Raw genomic sequence first — 27,911 nt, forward strand, 5'->3', positions numbered from 1 at the left:
TTCCTGCCTCTGGAGAAACGAGATGTGCCGACGTATCAAACTGTGTGTCGGCCAGCAAAATTACGCCCCATGCTAATTGGGATCAAGTTTGCGATAACATTTCTGCCATGCAACTTTAAGAAAAGAAAAAAAAGCATGTTGGAATCGGAAGCATCCAGATGCTCATCTGCCTCCCCACCTCCCCCCTCTTCTTCCTTTATGCCTGTGATTTCTAATAACCGGAAACCTTTGTGAGGCCGAGATGGGTTTTGTAGGCCTGAAAGGCCTCTAATCCCTGTGGCCTGTGAAGTGTGAAGGCCTTTGATGCCAGGTTGCTGTGCCAAAGTCCCTGCCTATTGACAAACAACGGCCAAGCGAGGAAAAGATAGATAGGGAGAGAGAGAGAAGGCTTTATGCCTTTGAAGAAACGCAAACTTGGTCATGTAAAATATGGACAATAATTAGACACCTTTAAATACATTTCTGGCTGTTTTTTAAATAGATTTTTATCCTCTTCATGTAGCAGTAATTAGATGGAATGATGGGCATAATGCATCTGGGGGCTTGTCAGGGTAGCAGGACACAAGGCCCTCGATATGCCTGAAAGCCAAGAATCGTTCCTCATTTGGACCATGTGGTGATCAAAGATGGTCTTTTTTTTCCCTCATGTAAAGCAGATCAGCAGAAAAATGCTGCCTTTTCCATTTGCATGTGGACCAGCGATGGGCTTTGAAATGAGCGTGTTTTTCCCTCTTCAGAGCAAAGCAAACAAGTCTTGTCAGTTTTCCACTGTGAGTGAGCGCATCAAAGCGTCTGGCAGCGACGTCGCCGGGGAAGCCGAGCTGTGCCTCATCAAGGCTGGCGAGGTCGAAGCTTGGCGCCCTGAACTCCGCCCCTTTTCGTCGAATACACACGTTTAGATTTATCATCAACATAAGATTGAGCTGAGAAAGAACAACATGTATTTCTAGGAATTTGCAATTCGAGTGAGAAATGGCACCGCAATAGGTGATGCACTAAATTCAGCACAGGCTATTCGCAGCCATTCCGCTCTGTCATTAAATTCCAAATTTATTTCTTTTATGATATGGATCTTGTCAATTTAATCATGTTCGCAGTTGGAGACCCATTGGGTTGTTGAAATTAACTCCCCGTGCTATCTGTAATGGAAGCCCAGAAATGAGGATTGAGGCTATTTGGCTGTGGAGTCTTTTCTTTTCTTTTTTTTTTTTAATAATTTTGCAACTGGAAAGGAAATGGAGTGAGTCGTCGTCACAGTCTGTAACCTGTGCACACTCTTTAGGTTGCTGACGGCACAGTCATGACACTTGACGGGTATATATGTGTGTGTGAATGTGTGTGTGTTTGGTTGCCTTTTGCATAATATATATATACAGTATATATATTTGCAAAGGGATCGCAAGTCATTTGTGGCGGCTGATGTATCGCTTGTAAATTGAGTTCTCCTCCCAACCCCCTCCACGCACATTTTCTGTTGCACTGAGCTAAGTAGCCATGAAATTGCCTGAATAATGTTGTTTAAATCCAATCTCAATGTGGCCCCTCACCTCCATGACCGGGCTCCCAACAATGACACATGAGTTGTTGTTTTTTTTTTTACCTCGAAATTGCCATTTTCCTGTTTGCCACCTTGAGCTTTGCCTCATTGAACAAGGGGCCATTGCTATTCACAGTCGCCGCCTGTGCTGCTGAATTGAATTTCTGGGATTGGGGAGTTTCATATTGCAAACACCACAGAGCATTTACCGTCGATGCTTTTGCATATTCTTCTTGTTCTAATTTGCAGTGGTGCAAAATTGGCAAAATATTTCGGTAACCCAATTTAGTTTGTTGAAAATATTGGTGGCAGTTCCAGAACCAGTGCAAGATACAAATCCTATTCCAATGAAGTGTTTAACCTAAATAAACAGCGGGCACCTGAATGACACAGCATCGATTTTAGAACTGGGCCTGTTCACACAGTGGACTGAACCACTGACAATTCTCCAAAGTGCCATTCCAATTTAACAAGCTTTGATCCACTCCCCCCTTGCTTAGTATGCAAGGCTAACCTAATTCATTGCTAAAGAGAGCTTGAATTAATTTCACAATGCACAGATTTAACACCGCCTAAGGTTCCAGGCTTTTGACAGAATGAGTTTTAAAAAAAGATCCACTCCACTCGACAAGGGAGTTAAAATAAGATGGAAAGAAAGAAATCTCTAATGGAGGAACGCTGCAAAGGAATCCTGATTAGCACATGCAAATTATGTTTGTTTGGTTTTTGGGAGCGGGGGTTTTAGGTTGAAGGCATCCCTGGTTGTCCCCCCTAGACCGCGGTAGTCATTAAAAAGTGAAAATTGTCAACGTGGAGTTTGAATCTCATTCTTTCCTCTCTCTTTGACCCCCAGGTGACCCGGTGGTGCCTACACATTCCCCTCGCTACCCCACTGCAGCAGAACTTGATGCCTACGCTCAGAAGACGGCCAACAGCCCTCTGTCCATTAAGATCTTCCCGACCAACATCAGGGTTCCCCAGCACAAGCACCTTAACCGGACTGTAAATGGATATGACACCACTGGCCAGCGCTACAGCCCCTATCCACACTTCCACACGGGGGGCTACCATGGCCTGCTTGCCATTGTCAAGTCCTCTTCCTCCCCCTCATCGTCATCAACCTCCACCTTCATCTCGTCAAAAGGTGTTCTGAAGAACTCCGAAGGCAGACGGACTAAGCTCTCTCCAGCCCACATTGCCCCATACCCACCTAGCAGTAGCACTTTAGTCACTGGCCCCAGCCAGATGGGATATCAAACTGGGCCCACAAAGCCTCCAGAGGGCCCTGGGTTGTCAGTCCCCCCCAACGTCACCGTCGCCGGCTCGGTGATTCCTGTGGCGGGGGGGCGCGGCCTGGCTCTCCCCCCACAGTCCAACCTCCCTTCCATCCAGAGCATCATTTACCAGATCAACCAGCATTGCCAAGCCCAGGCTCTGCAGCAGGTGTGTCAAGGGGCAGCACCCTCCAATTCCAGTCCCTCCAAGCAGGGGACCACTGTCATGGGGGTCTCCTCGAGCTCTTCAGGTGGAGGTTACGTGGTGGGAATCGCCCCACAGGCCAACATGGTGTACACGGGTCCAGGGTTGCCGCCTCCAAACGCAGAGGCGGCCAAGAGCGGGGTTTACGCGGACGGTATGGACTACATCCTATGGCAGAAGCAGCAGCAGCAGCTGCAGCAGCAACAGCAGCAGCAGCAGCAACAACAACAGGCAGTGCTACGAATGTACAGCGGGGGCAGCGGAGGGGGAGGGGCCGTCAGCAAGTCCCCCGAAAGCTGCATTCCTGTCGGGGGGATCATGGCGGGGCAAATCTCCTCGTCCTCATCCAGACCTTACCACCTGACGGCGAGCGCTAGCGGCGGAGGCGGGCTGGAAAAAGTCAGCTCCTCTCCACTGAACTGCATGGGCATGCATGGGAATTTCTCGGTGGGTCAGTACTTTGCCCCCCCATGGAACAGTGTCCTGGTGACACCTGATAGTGACTGCTACAACCCCCAAGAGCTTCTGGTCCCCTCCACAGGCGGGTCGGCCACGGGCCACCGAGAAGTGGGCTACCCGCACCATCCCTACCATCACCACCACCACCACCACCATCATCATCACCCCGCCATCGACAGCGGAGGCCGTCTGTGTTGCAGCTTGCCCAGCAAGAGTTTGTGCAACACGTCTGTGTTGAGCAGCAGCTTGCAGTCTCTGGAATACCTGATCAACGACATCCACCCACCGTGCATAAAGGAGCAAATGCTGGGCAAAGGCTACGAGACCGTGTCGGTGCCACGTCTGTTGGACCACCAGCACGCGCACATCCGCCTCCCCGTTTACAGATAGAGGCGCCACGGAATCACAAGAAATCAAGTTGTGAATTTGTCAAGAGCATCGAAAAGTCAAAGGACAGATCCGGTCGCGTGCGGGTGAAGGTTTGCTTTAACGGGTGTGCGAGCTTAGAAGGAAGAGCTGTTGTCATGTTGTGTGATCCAATCGATGGTGGTTTCAAGCCAGGCTCCGAGAATTCCAAATAAGAAAAGGCAGTAGTAATTGCAAGTGGGGGGCGGGGAGAAAAGGGATTTCGCGATTCTCCCGATCTGATCCATTGTGCAGTTTGCCAATAGGAATTTTGCATTGATATATTTGTCTTTCTCTTTCCGTTTGTTTTGCTGATCTTTTACTTGCCTGAACTTTGAACGTTTTTATCTCTCTCGCTTTTTTTGGGTTTCTTCATAGTTTGACATGAAGTGCATATGCCTCGTGTACCCCCACTTCAAATACTAAGACTGAAGCTACTGTGTAGGTTGTCACTGAAATAAGTGGTCTTCAGAGGACCAAAGTTTAGGGCTGCTCTCAACATCCAAATCCACATGCAGATGGATGAAGACAGACTCAGTGAAATGATAGCCAGGACTCTCGCGTTCTGCACAAGAATCATCAAGTCCGATTAGGAAAGGATAGTACATAATTATTGCTGTTATAATTGATACATAAATTGCACTGCTTGAATCTTGTTCTCTTTGAAGTTTGGAATTGGGTAGTTTGGATATGATATATTTAAGAAACTTGAAAAACTTGAACCTATTTTATGTTGTTTTATATATTTGTAGGTATATTATATGCATTGGCTGCTACGAGAGGGGGAGAAATGTCTGATGCGTTGTTCTTTCCACTTGGTTCTTATGATTTAGATATTCCTTTTCAAGCAAACTAGCGGTTTCCTATGTCCTGTTTTGAGGCATCATCACTGCTTCGGTTCTGTAAGAACCTGATTTGTGAGAGCTTGTTTTCCAAACCAACACTTGAATCTACAGGGTGGGTGAAAAGGAATAGGCATTTTTAAAAAATCTTTTGATCAATGTTATAATTCTACGTTTGTTTGTTTGTTTGTTTTAATCAGATCATACGTGTTATCACATGACAAAATGAAAGTAGGTCAGACATGTCAACATGCAGTCAGTAAAGGTGGCGTCAATTACAACAAACCAACAGACAGCCAAGTAACTGCAAAATAAATAAAGACAATTGGGAAATAACACAATGAAAAATCCCCATTACGTGTTGTCTTTTTTAAAAAATGGTTTCAAAACAACCTGAGCGATACTGTACTTCAAAATTCCAAAAGTTATTTCTAATGCCTCGTCACTTGTCACCCACCCTGCGCCATGACGAAGGAGTTATTAGGCCCACTGAGAAAAGAAAATAATTACACCATGAGAATAAAGTTAGAATCTTGTGAGAACATAATGTTACCAAAACAGCATTACCATCATTGCTCTTATTATTTTTAGTTGTCAACCATTTATGATACAACCTGAATACTATGGCGGGTCTTCACTGTGAGACAGTGACACGGGAGCTTTCATATACAGTACCCTCATCAAAAACAATGATTTTTTTTTTATGTAGTTCCTACTTTCTTAAGTGAATTCTTTTGTTGAGACAATATAAATATTTATCTTCACAAATAACTTTTTTCTCATCATTTTCCTTTTCCTTTCAGTGTCTTCCTAATACTCCTTCATAACGATAAATCTTGAAACACTTATTTGAAAAGAACATAAGACACAGAGAAAGAAGAAAAAATGTGAATTGCGAGGTTGTCGACATAACGGTAAAAGTGCGTGTGCTCAATACGTGTGTGTGGTGTGAGTGTGTGTGTGTGTGTGTGTGTGTGTGTGTGTGTGTGTGTGTGTGTGTGTGCGTGTGTGCATTCTAGCTCTTCAAAAGCCTCAGACTTTGCATTTTCCCATGTGTCATTTGAAGATTTTGACCACCGTACCCATAAAAACATATCTGAGTAATGTACAGGAATTATTTTGCTGATCTCGCTTCCTATTTCACGGAGGACTTAGCGCCTTCAATACGTGTAACTGTCACATCTGCCTTCGTTGTCAGGTGTCATCATAGCGATAGAGGAAGCTGGGATAGCAATGAGTCCTATTTTGGGAGATACAATTCAGTTCTCTTGAAAATACAAAATGAAAACAATCGTTTGCTCACCTCTGCCATCAGATAAAATGGGACAAGGGTCGTTGCTTTTCCGTGTTCGTTTTTAGGCCTCTGTTTGGGATGTACGTATTTAGCCCGGCCCAGTCTTAACTAGATGATTCAGAGTGGTGAAATATTTATTATGACTGTGAGATTCCCTTGAATGTACTGCACTTAAATTACTGCGATGTGTTATTGCCTTGTGGGATTCAAGTGAAAGAGAAAATTTGGATCAATGCAGCAGATCTTGATTAGCATTTCTTTTGTCAGTGGAATTTCAATGCTAAATTCAATTTATTAAATAAAGCGAGAGCCAGAGCTTTGTTGAGGGGAAATACTGGCATCAGTCTAGATTTATGAAGTGCAATTATAATGACTGTATGAACATTTTTTTTCTCTGAGCTTACACCAAAAAAAAAAAAATGTAAACTACAGTTGTCAATACATTCCCAATGTACCACATCCCAATTCCCTTTCCCCCTTTTTTTGTTTGTTTGTTTTGTTTTGAGGTGTAAAATAAATTTCTTTAAGAATATATCCAGAGGCCACGTTTTGGCTTTGACGTCTGTCATTATTTTCTAAACCTAGATGTCCTTTAGATGTCAGCGGGAGGTTGGACCCTGTGGGACCTCAAGCAGAGGCTTGATGCGTGATGTTGAACCTTTGCTGTCAACAAGAAGGATAAAAATATATATATATTTTTAAGTTCTCTTCTTTAATCCTGATGGGTTCTAAATACTGTACTTAAAAAAGCAATTCAACAAAAATGTTGAATCCTGACAATGTGATGGATTCCCTTCTTCCCCGAGTCAAAAAAATAAGTGAGTCCTTATTTGAACTTTGACGGCCGACCTAAATCTTGACTATGCGCCTGAAAAAGTGATTTGATGGTGATTATAGACCCTCCACCGTCATTGAAGTCCTGATGGCCTCAAAAAACCTTGGCTTATATTTTGCACAGGAAGCCTCCTCAACACCCCCCCCCCCAAAAAAAAGATACATGATGTTGTTTCAAGAGCTTATTGCCCCAGCTGCGATCTGATTCTGCCATATTTTCTATCTTGTAGAAATATTTTGATAGATTTACATATACATCCTTTCCCTAAATTCCCTCCGTTTGGCTTCTGCATCCAAGCATTAAACCCTGTCACATGACGTTGAAGTCAAGAGGCAACACTTGAGGCGGCGGAGATTCTGGTGTCTGGCCTTTCCCACCAGTGGAAGTCTGGGGCAGCCGTCCTTTCAGCTAATGAGAGTATTGGGTGACAGTACCAGTGGAGAGTATTCGGTTGACACAGAGGGGTGAAATCAAAACCCTTTTCAAATAGGAATGGATTTCCTGTAAGGTACAGAGAGGACTCCAGTAATTAGAGAGACAAGACTTTGTCAATTCACGTTGCATTCATATTGAAAGCAAGTACCGGTAGTTAGTTATGTGCCGTCATTTTGTAGCTAGTATTTGTCCCAGACTTCACGAACGAGGTCCATCTTGGCCACGCTGTAACCCAGCTTCCCAATTTGGACAATGTGCGCTTGAGGCCATATTAGGATAATAGAATTACATTTCAAATTGATTTGTGCCTGAGCTGATCCATGCATGCGGCTCACTCGGCTGCAGAGGCAGAGTGGCATATGGCATGTCATTATTCCCCCCCCTCCCATCCCCCCCGCCTGTCCAAGGCCAACAGGGTTCCGCAGTACTTAAAACAAACTGAAGGTTATGACTGTTCGCCATTGAAGGGGAGGACGGCGGGGTCTCGGGTGGGAGAGATGGTAGTGGGGGCGGCGGCTAAAGCCCAGTCTCCGCCGTGTCTCAGAGGGCCTCAGCGGCGCACCATGGCGCCCGGGCTCATCGGCCCGCTTTGAAAGCCGGCTGTGTTTGATCGGGGCGGGGGGATGTGTTTTCTGTTGGATTATACATGGTTGCTCCCCGCTTGGCTGAGGGGGCCCCGTGCAATGTGACAGATCTCGAAGCGGAGCGAGATACAGGGAGGGATTTTGGGGGGGGTCAGAAAAGCCTCGAAGCATCAGTAATCAGGATAATTGCCATGTTCCTGCATGGTGCCGCTATCTGATGCCCCTCTTTCGCTCAGCTCGGCGGCCTCATATTCAAATTCAACCTCCATTGAAATCAAGCTGAAAGACATATTGTGCCTCCACGTATCACATTCTAGTAAATCAATTACATTTGAAATGCTGGAAGCCAATTACGGTGACCAGGAAAGGACAGATGTGAGCGCCATGTGAATGAGGACATTTAGATCTATAAAACTTATCGACTGCTAACCTGTTTTCAAGGGCAGCGAGACGCTCGCCGGTATGGCCTGAGGGCAATGTGGAGAGAAATTGACTTTCGCTGCTTGTAAAAGAACCTTTTGTAAATCCCATGAAGACCTTTAGTTGGTGCAAAGGTCCTGCTGTATTTTATCCACCTGAGAGGGAAGCGGGCCCAGATAAAAACAAGGGGCCATAAGGGGCGCAGCGTTGAAGAAAACAATGGCAGCTGCTCACTCTGTAGAGTCTTGGCGCTTTTTCTCTAGCTTACACATGGTAAAGTGTGTGTTCGTCGTGTGTGTGCGCACGTGTGTGTGTGTGTGTGTACAGGGGGGGTAAGAACTTGGTCCTCCAGGGCGCCTTCCTAACGCCCCCTCTCAATGGCTATTATTGGCAGAGGCAGATAATGTCACAGGGCCGCTCCCACCAACAAGCAAGAAAATACTCTAATCAATAATTCACATTCTTGTACAGCAAAATATGTTCACCCCTCCAGTATGATTTCCTTTTTTTTTCTCCAAGAGCTATACAATGTACAATCATAGATGAGCACATCAATCACGAACTGGCTTCGAAAGCCCATCCAGCAGGGGCTTAGGCCGTTCTATATCTTGAGCATCAAAATGATATCGGTTCAGCTGAAGAAGCTTATTGCCTCCAAATATATCTTATGTAGATGTCTGTGTCCAATTCAAATATTAAAGTCTGGGGATTTTGCTTTTTCCCCCGGTTTCCTTTATTGTTTGTGTGCAATGTTCCTATGGGCAAACAGGGCCGTTTTCTTTCCCGGATGATCTGAAATGCACCAACAATGTCCAAGTCTGAGGGTACGGCAACCTTGAGAAAATAATATATATGGAAATGGGGAAATATAGAAAGCATCTCTCTTATTGTTCTCCCTGCAGTGATGTATTTATGTTTGTGTCTCCTCAGGATGAAAACATGTAAAAGAATACTCCACTATTTTGGAAGTGATATATCTTGGACAAAATAAAAGGTGTTAATAATAAACAAATCTGTAAAAAAAAAAACTAAAAAGAAAAGAAAAAATTGTTGCAGGACTGTTCCAACTTTTCAATGTGCCTATACAGCCAAGCATCCCAATGATTGCTTACCTTCTTTCCTCCCGCAGTTGTGCAATTTCCTCCTAATCTCCCCACAAGCGTCATCTTGGATTTGCTCAAACTGCCACACAGGCACCCCCCCCCCCTCACCCCCCGCCACCTCCATTGCAGCGACATGCTCTGCCCCCTGCTTTTTGTCAATCTCAGGACTGAAATGTAGGAGTTGTAGAAGTTTGCTATTCATTTGGACCTCTTCTCCTCTCTTATGTATGATTGCTTGACATAAGTGAATAAAGCAAATGACTTCTATGTGGGTCCCCTTCTGTCGCTCTGCTTCGTCGAGACCCCACACTCTTGCTTTGCTATCTGTACTGTCGTGAAGGTTAGTCTTAGTTAGAACACACATCTCCACCATATGTTGTTCTCCGCAATCGTGCTCTTCACATGACCTTTTGAACCATTGTTGGTTACGGTATCCTCAAAGGTTTATGACCACATGAAGGACACGCCGTTTTAATTTCACAGGCAGAAGGCATATCCATTCTCTTTGTTTGAGCTTGCATGAAGATTTGGTGACAGTATTCTTAGCACTGAGGCCAAAAAAAGCCACATCACGTTAGTCTTTTGTGGTCAAGATAAAGCGCACACAGCCCTCTTCAATAGCAGGTAATTGTGACTCTTAAAATCTCAAATTGTCATAAATTATAGCAGAGTTCTCCGACCGTATGAAACAAGAAAACAGATACACGGGCTGCTTCCTTTTCTTTTCTTTTGCAAAAAGAGATTTGTTCAAGTACACCCAACCCTGCAATTATTTCGTGATGCTTGATGACTCAATAAAGTGGCATTAGCCGATTTAAGGAGTTATCATAGAGCTATTCATGAAACATATTGGCCAATAAAAGTGACTTGGTAATGGGCATAATCTAGATTTCTGATCTGGATTTATATATATATATAATATTATATATATCTTTTTTCTTTTTTTTTTTAAAGGACAGACAGCAAGCACATAGTTCACAAACTTTTCATGGAAAAATATTTTTGTTCTAACAACGCTTCCTGTTTAAACAACACAGGCACATTCAAGAACTATTAATATTAATGATATTTTCCCCTCTTTGTCCCCTCACTCACACGTTCTCCACCCACCTAAAAACATGAGATAAAGTGGAGACTGATGAGGGCGCCTCCTCCACCAGAGCGTGCGTTACTGGGAGACTGCACACTGATTTCATGCACGCTCACTCGGACAGAAAAAAGAGCTCTGTGGAGCAGAAATGCTTCTCTTATTAGCAAAACTCATTCACCTGCACGCCACATTGACTCGCTGGCAATTCAACAATAAATCATGAGCAATGCCGATGGAGGCCCGGCAGTGCACTGCCCTCGCCTGTCACTTCAGGCACCCTGAAACATTTTGGGTTCAGTGACCTCGTTTCATCTGCCGAACTAAAAGGTCATCCAACGGGCTACGCAAGCAATATGTCTGTGGCTCATCGTCTCCCAGTGCTCCCTGAGATTGCTCATTCAATTTAGAAATACTGCACATTGGTGTAATATTTCACCGGGGATCATGGGAAGTATTTCGTGCAATTATTTCAGCAAAGAGAAAATTAAACCTCGAGCTGTTCTGGGAGTTGTCTCCTTTTTGAGTTGAGTGCAGGATTCTGGTGCGCAGACTGAAAATTGCACTGGACGAGCTGAGCGGTCAGCAACATCACGTCGTGCATAAATGAGTTGGCTAAATCCCAGCAAAGAATCTGTGTGCTACTTATCAGCCTAAACACCTTAAAGCTTTGCTAGCTGGACAATGGCTGAACATTTTGTGCTGCCGGTTGCTGAGCTTACAACAGCTTTCCCTCATTTGTAGTTTGAGAGTTTGCCCCGCAGTGAAGTGAACATGATTCTCCACTACAGTATTGGTTGACACACATTTCTCGCGGCAAGCACACATTTGTTAACTGCCCGCATTTCCTGTGCAAGTGTGCATCTCCAGAGTTGCTGACAGTGATACTTGCAGGACCGAGGCCTGGCCTACTTAAGGGGCTGCAAGGAGGAGGGCAGGCCAACTTGTCAGCAGCACTAGGTGCTTGCTGCTTAGATAAACCTGCAGGATTAGTGGCCCAGTTAAAGTTGGGGCAAAGAGGATTAGCCTCTTCTCTTCTGAGGTGGCAAGAGATTCCCTGCATGTCCTTCAGCATTGCTGGCCGAGAGAGATGAGAGCAAGTGGTGAGGGGGGGTTGAGGGCTCCAGGTTGTGCCCCTATTGTTATCTGAGTGAGAATCACCTTTGTCGCGTCATGTTTAAAAAAAAAGAAGGAAAAGAGGAAAGGTAAGTAATAGTAATTAAAGGTGAAATGCACTGAATGGTTTCCGGCGAGTGCTTTCATTAAGAAGGCAAAAGCCGGTAATTACCGGCCAGGTGTGACAGTGAGGTCAGCCACGGGTTGGCAGAAAACTATTTAGAAGGTGTGTGCATTCTTTTAGGAATTATTCGTCATTATAAAAAATAAGAATATGGAGTGAAATATCATATTTACAGACGAGATTCGAAACGAACGCTCAACATCCTGCTCGTATCATTTCAAGTGCCACATGACAGCCCTCTGCTGCCGCCAGCAGGCGATCAGCGAGAACAGCAGAAACCCTCAAACGACAAAAGGAAACTTCACGAAATGGGAAGCTGAACCTTCATTTTATTAGATAGGGCAATTCAGTAGCTTTGAGACGTCACCATTTTTATTCAGTTAAAATAATGAATTCTTTCACTATTATCCAGCCGTTCTCTACAGTGGTTGTACTCATTAAGTCCTCATTAGGTCATCATGTCCTTTGCTTTTCTCTGTTGTCTGCAGCCAAAGTGGCTTAGTTGAGGTTGAATTCAGACTGATATCAGGAACCTGTTCTGGCCCAGCGTCGGGCCGGAGTAGGGCCAGATATGATTTTACAATGCGGCTCAGATCATCATAGATGACAGACGTGGGCCACTGCAGGACCGTCATTCATTGAGGTATGTGGGCCGAGCGTACATGCCCAGTCTGCCCCAGAGCTGGGCAAGACCAATTTTGCTGACTGGGTACTTTCAGGGAGAAACCGTTCTACCAGCTTTTACCATACTGTACTGTATTGAATTTAACAGTGTGTTACGGATACTGTAGGTCAAAGAATATACAAAATACATAAACCTCTCTCTGTTTATTGTTTTGTTTTGGGAATTTTTGTGACCACCAATTAACTGTACACAAAATATTCATCACAAGAAAGTAAACATAGTGAAATGTGACCTGTGACCTTCAGGTGTGAAGCATCAATGAAAACGAAGACTCAATCCATACCTCTTTAACTGTTCAAATGAAAGCGCAATAACTCAAATATGAATATGCATTATATGCAGCATATACACATAAGTAGGAAGCACAAAAACAAGATCTCGAACAGGGCAAGGAGCCAAATGCGGTGAATGTACTCGAGAAAATACAGGCGAGGCCCTTGCGTCGATTATGCAAATTTCCCGCAGCTGCGAGGAGCGTAATAACCCTAAGACAAACCATAACACGTGAAGCTATTGTCTACGACTTGCTTGACAACTGTAACCTTGCTCATCAGGCCCGCCCGTATTTGCAGAACAATGTCTATGTTTTGCGACAATAATGCATATATTGGGAATGAGCACAGTGCATTGTTTAGCTCCAATAAAAGATTCCGGGCTTAGCAGCAGCCTAGGCTTAAGACTAGTTTTTAAAAATATATCGTTAACACCAAACAGAAATCACTAATATAACCCTAGCAAACACTCACAATCCTGAACTAGAAAAATATTTATTGATGTGTTTTCATCCTACTGAGAATGTCTCGTTCTAGATATGAATCACTCTTTGCACTGTTAATGTCATGATTCAGTAATCATGATTCTGGAGGACTCAATTATGGGAATACAGTATTCTGACCTTGTCAAGTCCCTGAGTAAAATTTTTATGATGCGTTTTGTGACATATACAGTATTACAGCCAAAGTAGGTCATTAATATTCTTGATTTTAACCATAAATAGCGGTTTATTGGACACATTGCACATCCATTGTCCAATTTATCCATTTATAAGGGCACCTCATAATCCCTTTGGCTTTTGAGAAATAATATTTCCAATTTGGTCCCATGAATAAAAGGCACATGTGAAAATGAGTGCACACAAAACTCTTGTTGTCTTGTAACTACGATGACAGCCTTAGTCTTCTGTTGCCGTCAATGCCTGGACGTGAGGGGTTCCATCTCTATCACGAGATCGCGAGGCCGCGGACCCCGATTTAACTCCACCACTCGTGGGACCACGGTGGACCAGCGGTCTGAAGTGGGACACACAAAAAAATAACTTGCTTTCCTTTGTAATGCATCCCGGGGAAATATCAAATTATAATAAACACATGTAAAGATTAAAAGTAAAATAAATTTTTAAGAATATATTTTTTTGTTTACACTTGCCTGGCCCTGCTTCCTATTTATATTATGCCTTACACCAACTATACTGTAAGATTATAGTCTTGCAAAATATGTGTATTTAGTTTAAATTTACACTAGTCAGGAAAATCTTTAAAAAAAAAAAAATGTAATACTCTATAAGTCAAATGCTCCACGGGAAGTTGCTCATTTAGTACATTTGCTGAATGGCAGCTGCAGATTTATATATTATTTTCTGTTTGGTCTTTTTTTTCAATATTTATTTCATATTTGGGATTTTTGGGGGGAGAGGGGGTTTCCCCGCCATCACCACCCCTGTTTACCACCTGCCCTCTTATCAGCGTTTTTTTTTTGATTTTTTTTTTGGGGGGGGGATGTAGAAATAATAATTTAAAAAATAATTATTATTATCATAATAATCATCATAATAATTTTTAAATTAAATACCAGGAAAAAAAAAGTGTATGTGTTCTAGGGGAAAAATTATTTAAGTAGCCCCTCAGTGTGTGAGTGTGGCTGCAGGTGGCCAGTTGCCTAGCTATGAGACCAAAATCTCTCAACTCTTGGCACCTTCCTGGGACCTAAATGATTTATTTGATGTTAATCGTTCGTTTTTACAATGCCGTATGTTTTTTTTTTTGTAATCACTGTAAGCTAAGGTGCTTATCGTCAACATAGAAAACGCCATGTGCCTGTATTTCATGTTACTTTCAGTACGGTTTCTCAAATGATGATTTACAGTACAATAAACTAATGATAAAAGGTTGCCTGAGATGGACTAAAACACATTGTGAATAATTCAATATATCTATTATTAGAAGACGGAAATTTCAGTTGATTTTAAAAGAGTTACAAGAAGCAAATGGCACCCATTCTGTGAGAAGGCGCTTGTGCATTCATATTCATGAAGTGCAGCAAGACTCTCACCCCTCCTCAAGCCTCTGACACTTTGTTGCAGGCCGTTGGCCTGGCAGGTCTCATTCTTGCCTGGGTCCTCATTGATTATTGCCAAGTTCTGATTCCAGTGGCACCAGTTCACCTCATCCACTCTGTTGAAACATGGCATGAAGGCTTTGTAAGCTTTAGTTTTGAAACTTCCTATTTTCAGTTTGTTTATCCACAGTTTGCATTTGAGTTATCTTTTAAGTGGATTCATAATTCATATCACTGATTTGATCAGAGAGCTTTGATAACAAGGTTTTGCCCAAATCTAATGAATCAACAGCATTCGAGCCAACTGTAAATTTAGAGCATGGATATACCAATATTTTCAGCATGGATATCTCTGTTCAATAAATACAATTCCACTAAAATGTTGAGTTGAACTGAAATGAAAACGTACCTGAAGCACCATCGTCGGTCAGGTGTTCCATCCCAATTCTTGCCTACAGTAACCATCTCGCCTACTCGAAATGATTTGCGAATACAAAGTGGGAAAGAGCGTTCGATGTCCAAGATGGTGGTTGCCCACTGCAAATGGATATTATTATATAAGACCTTTTGTTTCTTTTAGTAAAATACCTGGTAATGAAACATCTGAAGACAACAAAATTGTTTCAGTAGTTTACAAAACTTTTTTTCGATAGCATCCATTTCAACATTTACATTTATTAACACTATTTTTATGATGATATGGTCTTACAATATACATAATATCTTTACCTTTATATGTTGACTGAGTGGGAGCATGTTCTGGTAACTGAGTGAGGCACGTGATGTCCATTTTAACTCATGTGTCTAGCACAAAATATGATTCCATTCAAAATGAAGGTCTAAATTTACTTCATTAACTTACAGTGAAGACCGCTGACAAATGAGTCAGAATATGACCCAAAAAAAAGGAACAAAAGAAGGTAAAAGCCAAGTTGGAGTCTATGTGAAAGCAGCTAACTGTGTGGTATTTTTAAGTTGAAGTTTTACGTTTTCCAGAGTTTTCATTGGATTCGATGTTTTTACATGAGGAAGAACCAACTAACCTGCAGCTTCCAGATCTTTTTGCTCTCCTTGGACACCTGGCCCACCGTTTCCCCCATCAAGGCGATCAACATGTTGAGCAGCAGCACAAAGGTGAGGATGATGTAAGTCACTAACAGAACGAGGAAAACTGCAGGGTACTGAGCACTGTGGATCATGTCCAGCTCTCCCATCCCGATGGTCAGTTTAAAGAGGTCCAGTAAGAAGATACTGAAGGTGTCATGGTCCCTGCACTTGGGGTACGTCGGGCAGTCTCCATCACAGTCCGTGCCCGGGGGTGGACACACAGTGAGGAGGGATACCAGAGCTACAAAGGGTTAGAATTAGTCACGCCATGTTTTCCTATGTCAAGTATGAATAAAACTACTCAACAGACATTCTCGTAAATGCCCATGTACAACCTAACGAGAATAATAATGATGATTGTGCTTTGCAATAGAAGCACGGCGTTAATTTCAAATTGTGGTCGAAAATGGCTCTAGATGGAATATGGAGGTGGTTCTAATTTAAAAGGCTGGTGATCCCGAAGAATGGACGGAAACTAAATGTGTTTGCAAAAGGGATGTTTGGAAGACTCCAACGGTTATTCTTTGAGGTTTATGCTCATCTTACCTGATGCGTAGCCAATCATGAAAAGTACGTACACCAGTAGAAACCTGAACAGGTCTTTGAAAAGAATCTGGGGATCAAATACAAACACGTCTAAGTTGCAAGGCCATTTGAGGTTTGATGACTACTTAAGTTTCTATGCGCGGTGTCCACCTTCTGTATCATGATGCTGTAGGTACCAGTGAGCTTGAGGCCTCTGGTGAAGTAAAGTGTGTTCATCCAGCCCAGGACAAGAGCAAAGACCATCACTGACACGTAAGCCTCAATGCCAGATAAGTAGAGAGCAGCTGTGACTATGATCAGTATCGAGTAGATGAAACTAAAGGACACAGGGGGCGGGGAGGAGGTGGGAGAGCGTCAAGGATAGCGCTTGCAGTGCTAAAGTCTGCCACACCGCGCAGAAACGCATTCTTGGCATATCAACAAATGTACAAAGGTGTTGAACATTGAGTGCCCTTTGTTTTAATCATGGCTTTAATTAAAGATGTAAACTTGAAAACATGGCAGGGAGGAGATAAACTAGACCATTCAATTAAGACAAAGCGGAATATGCCGCGGGTAAAGATTCACAAGATGTGAGGAAGAGTCATGTGTGGGAGGTAGTGTGAGACTTACTACAGCAGTTGAAAGGATCCATCAATAAATAATGACTTCACCCCAGGGCATTTCTTCAAGAAGAGGTCCTTAATCTGCAATGAGATGTACACACATTTCCATAAATGCAACAAGAAACACTCATTAAAGACACGAGTGAGTAAGCGGCCATTAAATATTTGATTTGAACTCACGTTGGTGAGGAGGAAGAAGATACCGGATGCTAATGTAATGACCTCTCCTGCCATCCGCAAGTAGTCGCTGGATGTTGTATAAGGGTACGGGGGCTGCAAAACAAACAGGATGATTAGCAAACTATTCAGATGCTATCCAGGAGACTAAAATATTAATATTAGGTGCACCGACATAATCTTATGAGATATAATTATATTGTACTGCATATACTGCTTTGAAAAACATGATACAATGATAATGTAAATTGGAGGTTTATCACCATTTTTGGTCGATTTTTTTTTCCCAATGCATTTCAATGGGAGTCAATTATACGCAAAATTTCACTAATCGCGGGTTGGTCTCGTTCTTATCCTTACATGCTAGTTCTAATAGCATCATTCATAATTTCTTGGCAGACATGGCATCGTTGTGCTTGCACCAGGTCTTATATTGCCCTAAACAACAATGTGAGTAGGTCACATACTGTAATTTTTGGCGGTTTTGGAATGACATGCAGGGCAAACATAGTATCTGAATAATATAAATTCTGAGTGAGTTAATTTGTGTGTGTGTGTGTGGGGAATCACAGTTCTTGCAGCTAATTTTGGTTCATTGCTCAACAGTTTTGTGCCATCCTTTAATTCTGTAGCAGCCAATTCTGGACCAAGTCTGAAAATCCGTTTAAAAACGTCTTTGGGAGTGAATGAGTTAATGGTAATTCATGTGCACAAGAGCCCTTCGCACCAGAAAAGAGAAAAATTATGTGGTAATATTTGGATTGTGCAAACCCTTACTTATTCAAAAGAAGGATGTTTTATAGACGCATTGAGAAATGAAATATTAAGATAGTATGATGTTCATTTGTTCAATTAAAAAAAGGTATATGCACATACTGCATCTTGTGGCATTTTTGTCAAACATCTGATACGGAAGCGCGTGGTCCTATACGTGGCCCCCTCAGTCGCGCTGATGAAAATTGTGGCCCCCTCAATCACTTAAGTTGCCCATCACTATAGTGTATGAGCACACCAGGTGCTAAGTCACTGGCTTTCACAGTTTCTTCTACCCACCGTTCCCTGTGTCGGGTGGTAATAAGCCACCAGGGTGAAGACAATCATGGTGAAGAGGTAGGAAATTACGTTGATGTAAAAGGTCACAGCTGCAAACTTCTGCCACTTGGCCCTCAGCAGTTCATTGATGGGCTCCACTGCCAGCATCTCATGGCGGATCTGATAAGGGCATATTGTCATCTGACTTTTTAATACACTGTACTTGAAAGAAACTCCATTACAAATAGATTGTAGATTTTTATTTTTTTTTACCTCACTGCGACTGCTGTAAACAAGGATCTCCAGCACAGATGGTTCACCTCCACATGTGTCCAATGAAGACAGATCATAGAGGGAGGAGTACACTGGTCCATAAGCCCAGTCCTTAAACTTGCGTGACAAATGACGGACATCCTCATCTTTGATCTCACGGCGGATGATGTGTTGAAAAACCTGTAAAACGAAATGAATATGATTCCGTGCATCATCGAATGTTGCTTCGTATAGAAAGTCTTCAGAAAAAAACGCTATTTTCATTTATCCGTTTTTTGACATAATTTTGCACCTCAAAGTGGCAGTTGTCAACTATTAAAAAAATAAGTAAACAAAAACGCACAAAATACCCACCCTAAATATTCCAATTGTGTTGGAATTACATTTAGGTCCGACACTGATTTGATTCTGGTGATGTTTGCCACTGACCTTCAAAAATCATATGCAATAAGGGGCAATGACACTAATGCAGTATATTAATGGTGGCAACCTAATTCACAGGTGTAAAATTAAATTTTATGTGGCCTAAGAAACGTTTGTTCTAAACTAGCTTTCCATCGTAGAAATGATGAGAAAATGCATGAGCAATTATAAATAATGACGGGGCGATAATTACTGGTGCCACATCAATTATATTTGGGACAAAAAGTGCCTCACACTCAAGCCTCATGCACGGTGCTTAAACAAATACAGTGCAGCCCGGTTTCCAACTCATCAACGCTTTTGGCAGAACATCTAATGTGTTCAATTGCTTGAATTGGCATGAAAAAACAAGAGTGAGATGAAGGCAACATTAAATGACATTTAAACACCCTTACTTTGGCTTTTCGCATGGCACCAAAGCAACGACAAATGCAAGAGTTCATGTTTTCACAGCATATCATCATATTTCTCACTGTTTAAACCGTTACTGTTGCACATGTCATCGTTGTTCATTTCCCAAAAAGACAGCAAATGTTGCACTTTCATTTAAAGACAGATAACTCAACATATGTTTATGTTTCATTGCAAATGTACAGTAAATGGTATTACCTATGTTTCACTTTATACAGCACATTAGCAATTTGTTTTGTATTTTCTGCCAATAATGTACAAATTGTAAAACAAACCGTAACCTTAACAACCTCAACAACAATGCTAAAATATGGCCCGCAGAGAAGTTTGACAAGCCCGCCTTCACCCGAATGTTAAACCTAAATCAAGCTCTATTCAGTCTACGATTGTGAGAACTGTAACTATGCTGTAATTGTTGTTTTGGGCGGCACGGTAGTCGACTAGTTAGCACGTTGGCCTCACAGTCCAGAGGTGCACGGTTCAATTCCAGCTCCGTACTCCCTGTGTGGAATTTGCATGTTCTTCCCGTGCCTGCATGGGTTTCCTCCGGGTACTCCGGTTTCTTCCCACATCACAAAAACGTGCGTCTCTGTGTGCCCTGCGATTGGCTGGCAACCGGTTCGGGGTGTCACCCGCCTACTGCCCGAAGACGACTGGGATAGGTTCCAGCACGCCTGCGACCCTTGTGAGGATAAGTGGATCAGAAAATGGATGGATAGATGGGTGGATGCTAAACACTGTAGAACCCAAGTACTGTACTTAGTTATGCATGACTGAAAATTCCAAGCACACAATTTCAAATAACAGTCCCCTGTTCATTGCATGAAGTTGAATTTGTGAAATCGTTGGGTCTTATTTCCCATCATTCTTACCCCGATCTTGCCCAGTTTGGCCGCCATCATAAGTGGAGACATGCCATCATTATTGAGCACCTTCTCCAGGCTGCAGTCTGGATAAAGTTTGGCGCTCTTGATCAGAAGCAGGTCATACATCTTTGTGAGGAAACGGGTGTTGTCCTTGGTGTTGTCCGCAATGTGCACCAGGGCGTGCAGGACTGTGTTGCCCCGGGAATCTTGGCGCCTCAGGTCGGCCTTCTTGTGGGGATTCTCGGTCAGGTAGTGCACAATGTTAGGCTGGTTGGTGCACGCGGCCAGCGAGAGAGGAAGCTCACCTGTGGGAGGCAGAGGGAAGAATTCTGAATTCTCAGGGGGGAGGACAGCAATTTGGTAGAAAAACCAGCTAATGAATACGAGAGTTAATTAGGAGCTGTTGCTAGCTTCTGTTTGTTTTTGTAAAGCATTCTAAACATGGATCAAAGATTGGTCTTTAATCCCCGCTTCGAAAACAGCACAATTAGCAGTTGCTGGAGGGAAGGTTGCAATGGGGCCAGAGTGCCAAAAGCAGCTGCGGGAAAATGAGCCGTTGCCACGGGTGACAGATTACTTTGTCACCTCAGATAGAAACGCTCCTCTTCATGGATTTGCACGGGTGCACGCTGAGTGTTAGCGTGAGTGGAAATCCCATTAGCCATCAGCCCTGCCAGGTTCCTGTTCACCTCGCCGCAAAGCTCCGCAGCAAATTACTCACACTGTGCACAGACATGCTGGGATTTGGGAATGACAACCGTAGTTTGCGCAAATAGAAATCATCTCCTCCGTGATGGGTGCGGAGTAAAATGTGCGTTTCCAATCAAAATTGTACGAGCCTTTATGTTGACTATGCAACACACAAAAAAAAAAGAAAGAAGGCGCAATCTACTGCTTCATTGATTTCGGTGTTCGATAGAAATATCTAATCAGTCATATTTTTTTCCCCCGAATCCTTACCAGAGAACATAACACATGTTGTAAATATCCCTTTTTGTTCTGCTACTATTTCTTCATCAGGTGCTTCTTATTCTGGTAAATTACATTGAAAAAAAATGGTGACCGCCCCACCACGACATAATCCTCAAATTTGAGTCCATAATGATATGTTTATTAATGAGCTCACTGTACTGAGGTTCACGGTTCAGATTTTTTTCTGAGTTCTTTCCTTGCTTGTGTGGTTTTGTTCCTGGTATTCGGAAACAAAGTATTAACACTTCATAATTATACTTGAGTAGATTTTTCATGTATTTGTATTTGAGCATTTCTTTTTGTGCTTTTTAACTTTTCTTTCTTCATTTGAAGACAATTCTTATCATTACTTTGTCACAATGGACTCAATATTTGTTTCGACCTCCACAGATTATGACGCAATATATAAATATATATTATAGATAGTGAGAGGTATGGTCAATAACTTTTGAGATCCTGATTGATTGATATCTTGTGGACTTATAGACTGTATTGTGAAAAAAAAAATCAGCACAATAGAGGTGAACCGGAGAGCATTTAACAACCATATTGGAAAAGATTCTGAGAAACAAAATATTCCCTACCATGGCTTTATTTACTGTAATTTGAATATCCATCTACTCTGAAAAAAATACAAACAAGTCAGGAATATTCTTTCAATCGTTATCATGAGCTAATTTGTCATTTTGCTCCTCAGTTCGCCACATTAGCAAAGCTATGGGAACAGTGGAACATTTTCTTTTGATAAGGTATAAAAGCTTTAGCGATGCTAGCTGGCTTTTTTATAAAAACAGTAAGTGACATGCAATGTGATTTTTCTGTTTTCTGGCGATGCGCTCGATGATGTTTTATCAAAAGAGACATTGCATCATAAATCAACAACATTACTGAGGCTGTAATCTTTCTACTTTTAAGTGAGTGAAGGGATTGAATCAGTACGTATATGAGCCACGTCAACCAACAGAGGGCAGTGTTGGGTTTTGCTGAGATCCTGCCTTCCAACACAGGATGTTAGTTTTCCACTCCAGAACACAGACACCTTTCTTCTGATGCAACTTGAACACACGCCATAACATACGCATGTGTTTGTCGAGCATTGCATGGCTGCCTTCGAGAAAAAGAAAAAAAAACTACCAGTGCCTGAATTTGCCGGTGGCGAAAAGGTGGCACTGACATTTCCCCTGCCAAGAACATGTACCGAGAAGGTATGACTCTGTGTTGGCAGCTGATTTAAATGCAGACACAGTGGAAAAGAGTGAAAGGTAAAGCTGTCGGTCCGGCACATCATTGCATTTGTGTCATTTCCTCAACACTACTCCTCATCCACAGTCTTTCATGATTTAAAGAGGTGGTTTGAGGTTTAAAAAGTCTTTGCTTTGAGACAAAGAGGCACAGTTTGAAGGAGGCAGAGGCTATTACCAAAGTAGAAGTAGCCGCCCTCGTCCCTGGGTTGGAAGAAGCGTCCTCTGGCCTGCGCGTGAACATCAGCGCCTTTCTCCACAAGTAGTTCCACATACTGCTTACAACGACGCTCGATGGCAATGTGGAGCGCCGTCTGGCCTGACAAGAACGAACCGTGCTCAAGTTATGTGCAAATTTGCCACGAGAAATGATTCACAATCACACACATTGGCCAAAAGGACATTCGAGTTGTTTCAATGCGAGTGTGAGCTATCGGCTTCAGTCAGAAGGGACTGTAGGAAAGGGGAAACCTTCGAGGCACATGTCAAACAAAGCTGAGTGAGAACTGCAAAGTGTTTCTATGGAAACCCAGCAGATTTTCAGAAGTATAGACAAGAATGAACAGTTTAATTAACCTCAAGGTGCATTTCAGCCTCTGTGCGGAGGAAATTGGGAGCACCTTAGTTCAGAATAACAAAAAACAATATAGATACACATAAATGCCAGGCAGACAAAACAAACTAAATACTAGCTCATTTCCACAGCTGTAAATAGTCACTGAGCACCTTTAAACTGTAAATACTGTACACTCCTTTTCCTCACTGCAGGACCTCGCCCACCACTCTAAACATTGGTTGCTTTGACACAGTGAAGGAAAGAGGGGGGGGGGGGGGGGGGCTCGAATTCGACCAACAAATGGGCCATAGTCATACCTCTGTAGTAGACATCCCTGAAAGGCGTGTTAATAAACTCCCTCAGGCTTCCTGTCTTCTCTGCTATGTCCACCAGCAGTGGGATGGTGTCATTCTGCCCGTTGTAGAGGTTCAACAGGGCTTTGGGAAGACATGTCTTACCAGTGGACGGCTCTAATGAGAAATGACAGTAGAATGTGCAGTGGTTATTGTTGTACAGTATCGCTAATAAATGAAGACATTTGTGCGGATGTAGAAATCCCCTTGTACTTAATTTGGAAATGTATATGGAAAATAAAAAGAGAAAGATGAAAAACTTGAGATGATATGGAGTTACGTCTTCTCTATTTTTAACCTCTTTCTAGAGGTCTAGTCTTTGAAAGTGTTTGGCAGCTCAAATAGACAACAGTTTGCTGTGATTTTTCTCTGCTCCCTGTTATAAGCATCGAGCATACACAGGAAGCTTTCCCAGGGACTGCCCGTGATAGGACAAAGTCAATGACATCAGCGCCCTTTCCCACTCACATCTATCTGGGTCAAAGAATAGCAAAGACCCAGAGGATCAGCGGGAAACAGAAAGTCAACAAGGTGGAGATTACAATGGGTTCTGCCTCACGGCAAAAGGCCCATTCTCTGCCAGCTCTGTTTAAACAATTCCTGAGAATGCTGACACTCCCAAGCCTACCTTTGAACTCCTCATCCGTCAGTCGCTTGTCATTACTTTGCAAGTACTCCAACAGACCCTCCAGGGCCTCGGGATCGCCGCGTGACACACATTCAAAGAGGCTTGAGCGGTTGAAGACTTTCATAACCTTTGGGGGGTCCTCACTTGCACCGTCTACATTGGATGTCTCTGTTTTACTATGAAGACACAGAAATGACAGGTGTCATGTATTAACTGTAAGATGCTTCAATTTAACACAGCACAAAGAGGTCATTACAGTGCTATGATGAGATACGATATACTCCAAAAGGCATGAGAGGCATTTTATTATCAATTAATCCCAAAACCTAAATCGAGGGGCTGGCAAGACCGCACAATAGCATCGCTTCATCATTCTCCATTTTATGCTGGTTGGTTACGGAAATTTCCTATTCCAGCATGACTCTTTGCCCCAGTCCACAGAAGACGGCCCATAAAGTTATGAGTTTGATGCCGTACACTTTTGTGAGTCAGATCTTCTCTCAGTTGCAACATGATTGAATTTTTACCAATTAGTCTAAGGCACATGCGTCAAACTCAAGGCCGGGGGGCCAGATTTGGCCCGCCACATCATTTTATGTGGCCCGCGAAAGCAAATCAAAGATGTCAACTTTCATGATGCTTGCTGAAATCTCTACCAAAATTTTAAATTCTCATTTGTAATCATTAAGAGTGATGCTGTAAGCATTTTCTTGTGAAACAAACCAGTCATTTCATGAACTTAAACAATAGGTGAATAGGTTATTCTTGACTTCTTTACATAGTTTCAGTCATAACGGGCCTCCAAGGGAAACTGCAACTAAAATCTGGCCCACAAAAAAATGAGTTTGACTCCCCTGATCTAAGGGATGATATGAGCAACAATTATCACAGAAAGTGGCCAATGGCACATGTTCTATTTTCACCTCAGGTCTAGTTGCTAGGTAGTGTCCTTATACTTTTGCCCATATTGTGTAGGGCTGCATGTATGAGCAAGGAGAGCGCTGGGTGGAGGCAGTTGTCTAAATATTACCTCAACGGCCAAGAAAGGCACCAACAACATACGCTCTGTTAGATTACTAAAAGGAGCCCATTTGTGTGTGTGTGTATGTGTGTGTGTGTGTGTGTTCGCACTTCTTCATGTGACGAGCATTTTCCAAATCTTTTCCCAGTTAAAAGAACTTTATCAGGTCTGTTCATGTATTTTAGTTTTAGTAAAGTGCCTTCTCACCCTCTGGGCAACTTCTTCCTGCGTCGTTTCTGGTTACTCGTGTTCCTGTAAGTGCCATAGTCAAAGAGGGAGTCCATGGGTGCTTTCTTTGGACCTGGAACAACGTTTGATTCATATATGGTGGATTCCAGTAGATCCATGGGGTTTGAAATGCCCTTCTTGAAAGCACCTTGGAACTTCATCCGCAGGTTTGGTCTCCCATCCACTGCCGCTTGGCCGGACTGAACCGTTTCCTGGGCCGAATCCTGCCCACGGTCCTGAGTAGATGGGGAGCCATCCGCGCTCTCAAACAATTCTGAGAATTCCGACAAGAACTGCCCGTCATTCCCAGCCTGATCCCCATCGTTTGGATCGAGAGAGAGGGCTGTACTGGTTGGGAGCGAGCCGACGGTGTCAGGCTTGGACAGGGCAAGGTGGCACCTTCTCAGGAGGGTCGTAGCAGAGCGACCCTGTAAAAACAACGGCCACACTTCAGAAGCTTAAGAGGGCTTTAGCTCAGAAATATATTGGACAAACTGAAAAGGATGTGAAGGAGAGTTATAAAATGTTCTTTGCCTGGAATCTTTTATGTAGATATCCTTTAGGTTACATTTTAGATGCATTCTTTGCATAGTGCCAAAGTGAAGCATCGCTTGTGCAAAACACCAATATGGACAGACAATTTGTCTCCAAGAAAAAAAAGAAAGGAACCAATGAAAGACAACAGCAATAGCACTTAAAAATGTGAAAAATAAATAAATCCATGAATTAAATACATTAAAAGAAAAAGTTGGGTGAACTCAAAATTTCAAGGCAAAGAGCTTTGATAAAAATGTAAGCTGGGCAATTCAACCAAATATTCATGAACGTGTAGTATAATGTTTTTGTATTACAAAGTTTTAGGTTTTGCTGTTCTGTAAATTGGCTTTTCTTCATTTCACAAGAAAGAAACACAGAACTAAGTATCCCTTATATTGTCCCCAAGTGTAAAGGTAAAATTAAAAAGAACTCAATAGTTAAAAAAAGTTATTTTTGGAGCAAACAACTTGCTTGTTTTGTTACGCTAACTAAGATCCAACAAATGTCAATAATTTTAATTTAAAGTTGTTTCAAGTTAAATAAATTATTTTTGGGGGGAGGGGTAATTGTTTTAGCCCCCATAATATGAGTTATGTTTTTACGGTGCATTGCGCTCATTCTCTACCTCATTCATCACTTTTATCACAACAGTGTGATAAATTCCTGTTCAAGCGAAGTGGAAATGATGTTCAAGCATGGGTTGAACCTGAAAAAACAAACACAAAAAAATAAAGAAGCGTTACTGGAAGGCCAATTATAAAAATGTATTCATGGTTTAAAAAAAACTGAGCGGCATAAAAAAAAGGGTTAGTGTATGACGTTTGAAAATTTGGAAAGCAGATGCCAAAAGCAATAAGGTGACTAGCGTCTGCTCTGTCATTGGTCAGGGGGCCTGTCATACCACCTGCACTTTCGGATGAATGACAGGTTTACTCTAACCAGCAAGTAATCTTCCATTTTCCAGCCACTGTGGGAACATAAACATTCATGTCGCTGATATGGTCTGACGAGCGTTTACAACATGCCATCCCTTAAAGCATCCTCTCAAATCCTGTGTTGGCTCATGTCAATGCAATCTTATCTAAACCGCGAAAGGTTGTGGGGCTCGAAGGGACAGCCATGACTCACACAATGGATTATCATGCCTTTACAGTTCACTTCACATTTGATAGTGAGCACACAGACAAAAAGATGCTATAACCAACCTTGATATACTTTCACGAAAGTTTAAGGAATAAGATGTTTAATGGAGTTGTGTCAGCTATGTCCGCACCAGTGTCTGATTTGACGGATCGATTAACCACGCTCACTCAAGAGATGTGGCGATGATGATTCTAAAGGCTCGTGACTGCCAGTGGCCCTAAAAGCAGTACTGTACTTTTAACCTGCATCGTTGAAATGGTGGGGTCTTTAATATAGTTTTTTATTTGTATTTTTCCCCCACAAGACCCGAAATCCCTGGAAGCACCACGGTGGAAACTGCTCAAACGCCCATTGCGACTACAGCAATGTAGAGTGGATATTCCCTCGGAAAGGTTTTGACATGAATCACAATACTGGCTCAAGTGATGTGACAAGGAAAGGGGAAAACAAACTCCATTACTATTTCTTAATGTAAATAGGTCTTCATGGAACTGAAAACATTGAGGAAAATACCGAAATTGATTTCCTGTATTAATCTACAATAAAGTTCTGATTTTAAAGGTTTGGACGTATAATTGTTGCCCCTGGTGGTAAAAAGCAGTCAACAAAAGGTGGATTTTACCTTAATCCGCTAGGCTGGTTGAATTTCTTTGCCTTATCAATTCTTCACCATTTCCACAGCTTCCACGGACCCAAAGTTGAATTTTAGTCTGTCTTCAGTTTCTGACCTTCACACTACACCTGAAACGGCCAAACCGCTGGATAAACAGCAGCAACAGAACAAACGCATGCTTCTTCGTGTGATTTGGGGTGGAGTAAAAAGTTGTCATTTACTAACTTGCCTCCCAAGGTTGGAACTGACGCGGCAGCTGAAGGTGCAGTACCGTAAATTCCCGCAAGATGGAGACTCTTGATCCTGAATAGAGAGAAACGTAAATAGAAAGTGGAAAATGAGCATAATGTAAAAAAATCTAACATATTTTTCTGTCAATTAAATACAGTACACGTTTTGATAACTTGGCACACAAGGGGGAAAACTCCATCTAATTTTAT

General features: G+C 42.6%; 2 protein-coding genes across 4 annotated transcripts in view; one reads left to right on the top strand and one right to left on the bottom strand.

Annotated features, from left to right (window-relative positions):
- The window catches only part of fam222aa (family with sequence similarity 222 member Aa), a 56,865-nt gene extending 50,164 nt beyond the window's left edge, over positions 1-6,701 (top strand). For all 3 annotated transcript variants that reach the window (XM_052069220.1, XM_052069219.1, XM_052069218.1), the window contains exon 3: positions 2,391-6,701. In XM_052069220.1, coding sequence (XP_051925180.1) covers positions 2,391-3,865 — 1,475 coding nt within the window. In that variant the 3' untranslated portion in view covers positions 3,866-6,701. The remainder of the gene's footprint in view (positions 1-2,390) is intronic.
- Positions 6,702-10,353: 3,652 nt separating this feature from the next.
- Positions 10,354-27,701, bottom strand: trpv4 (transient receptor potential cation channel, subfamily V, member 4). The gene is made up of 17 exons (XM_052067526.1): positions 27,481-27,701; positions 26,341-26,421; positions 25,158-25,606; positions 23,930-24,105; positions 23,266-23,418; positions 22,571-22,711; positions 20,186-20,484; positions 18,480-18,659; positions 18,228-18,386; positions 17,178-17,270; positions 17,005-17,078; positions 16,543-16,708; positions 16,393-16,459; positions 15,783-16,087; positions 15,149-15,276; positions 14,734-14,855; positions 10,354-13,694 (listed from the first exon to the last, which is right to left on the bottom strand). Exons 2-17 carry the CDS (start codon positions 26,347-26,349, stop codon positions 13,594-13,596), a joined length of 2,622 nt encoding a protein of 873 aa, XP_051923486.1. The 5' UTR covers positions 26,350-26,421; positions 27,481-27,701; the 3' UTR covers positions 10,354-13,593.
- Between the last annotated feature and the right edge of the window lie 210 nt (positions 27,702-27,911).

This window comes from Hippocampus zosterae, chromosome 6 (assembly GCF_025434085.1).
Source record: "Hippocampus zosterae strain Florida chromosome 6, ASM2543408v3, whole genome shotgun sequence".
NCBI classification, from domain to species: Eukaryota; Metazoa; Chordata; class Actinopteri; order Syngnathiformes; family Syngnathidae; genus Hippocampus; species Hippocampus zosterae.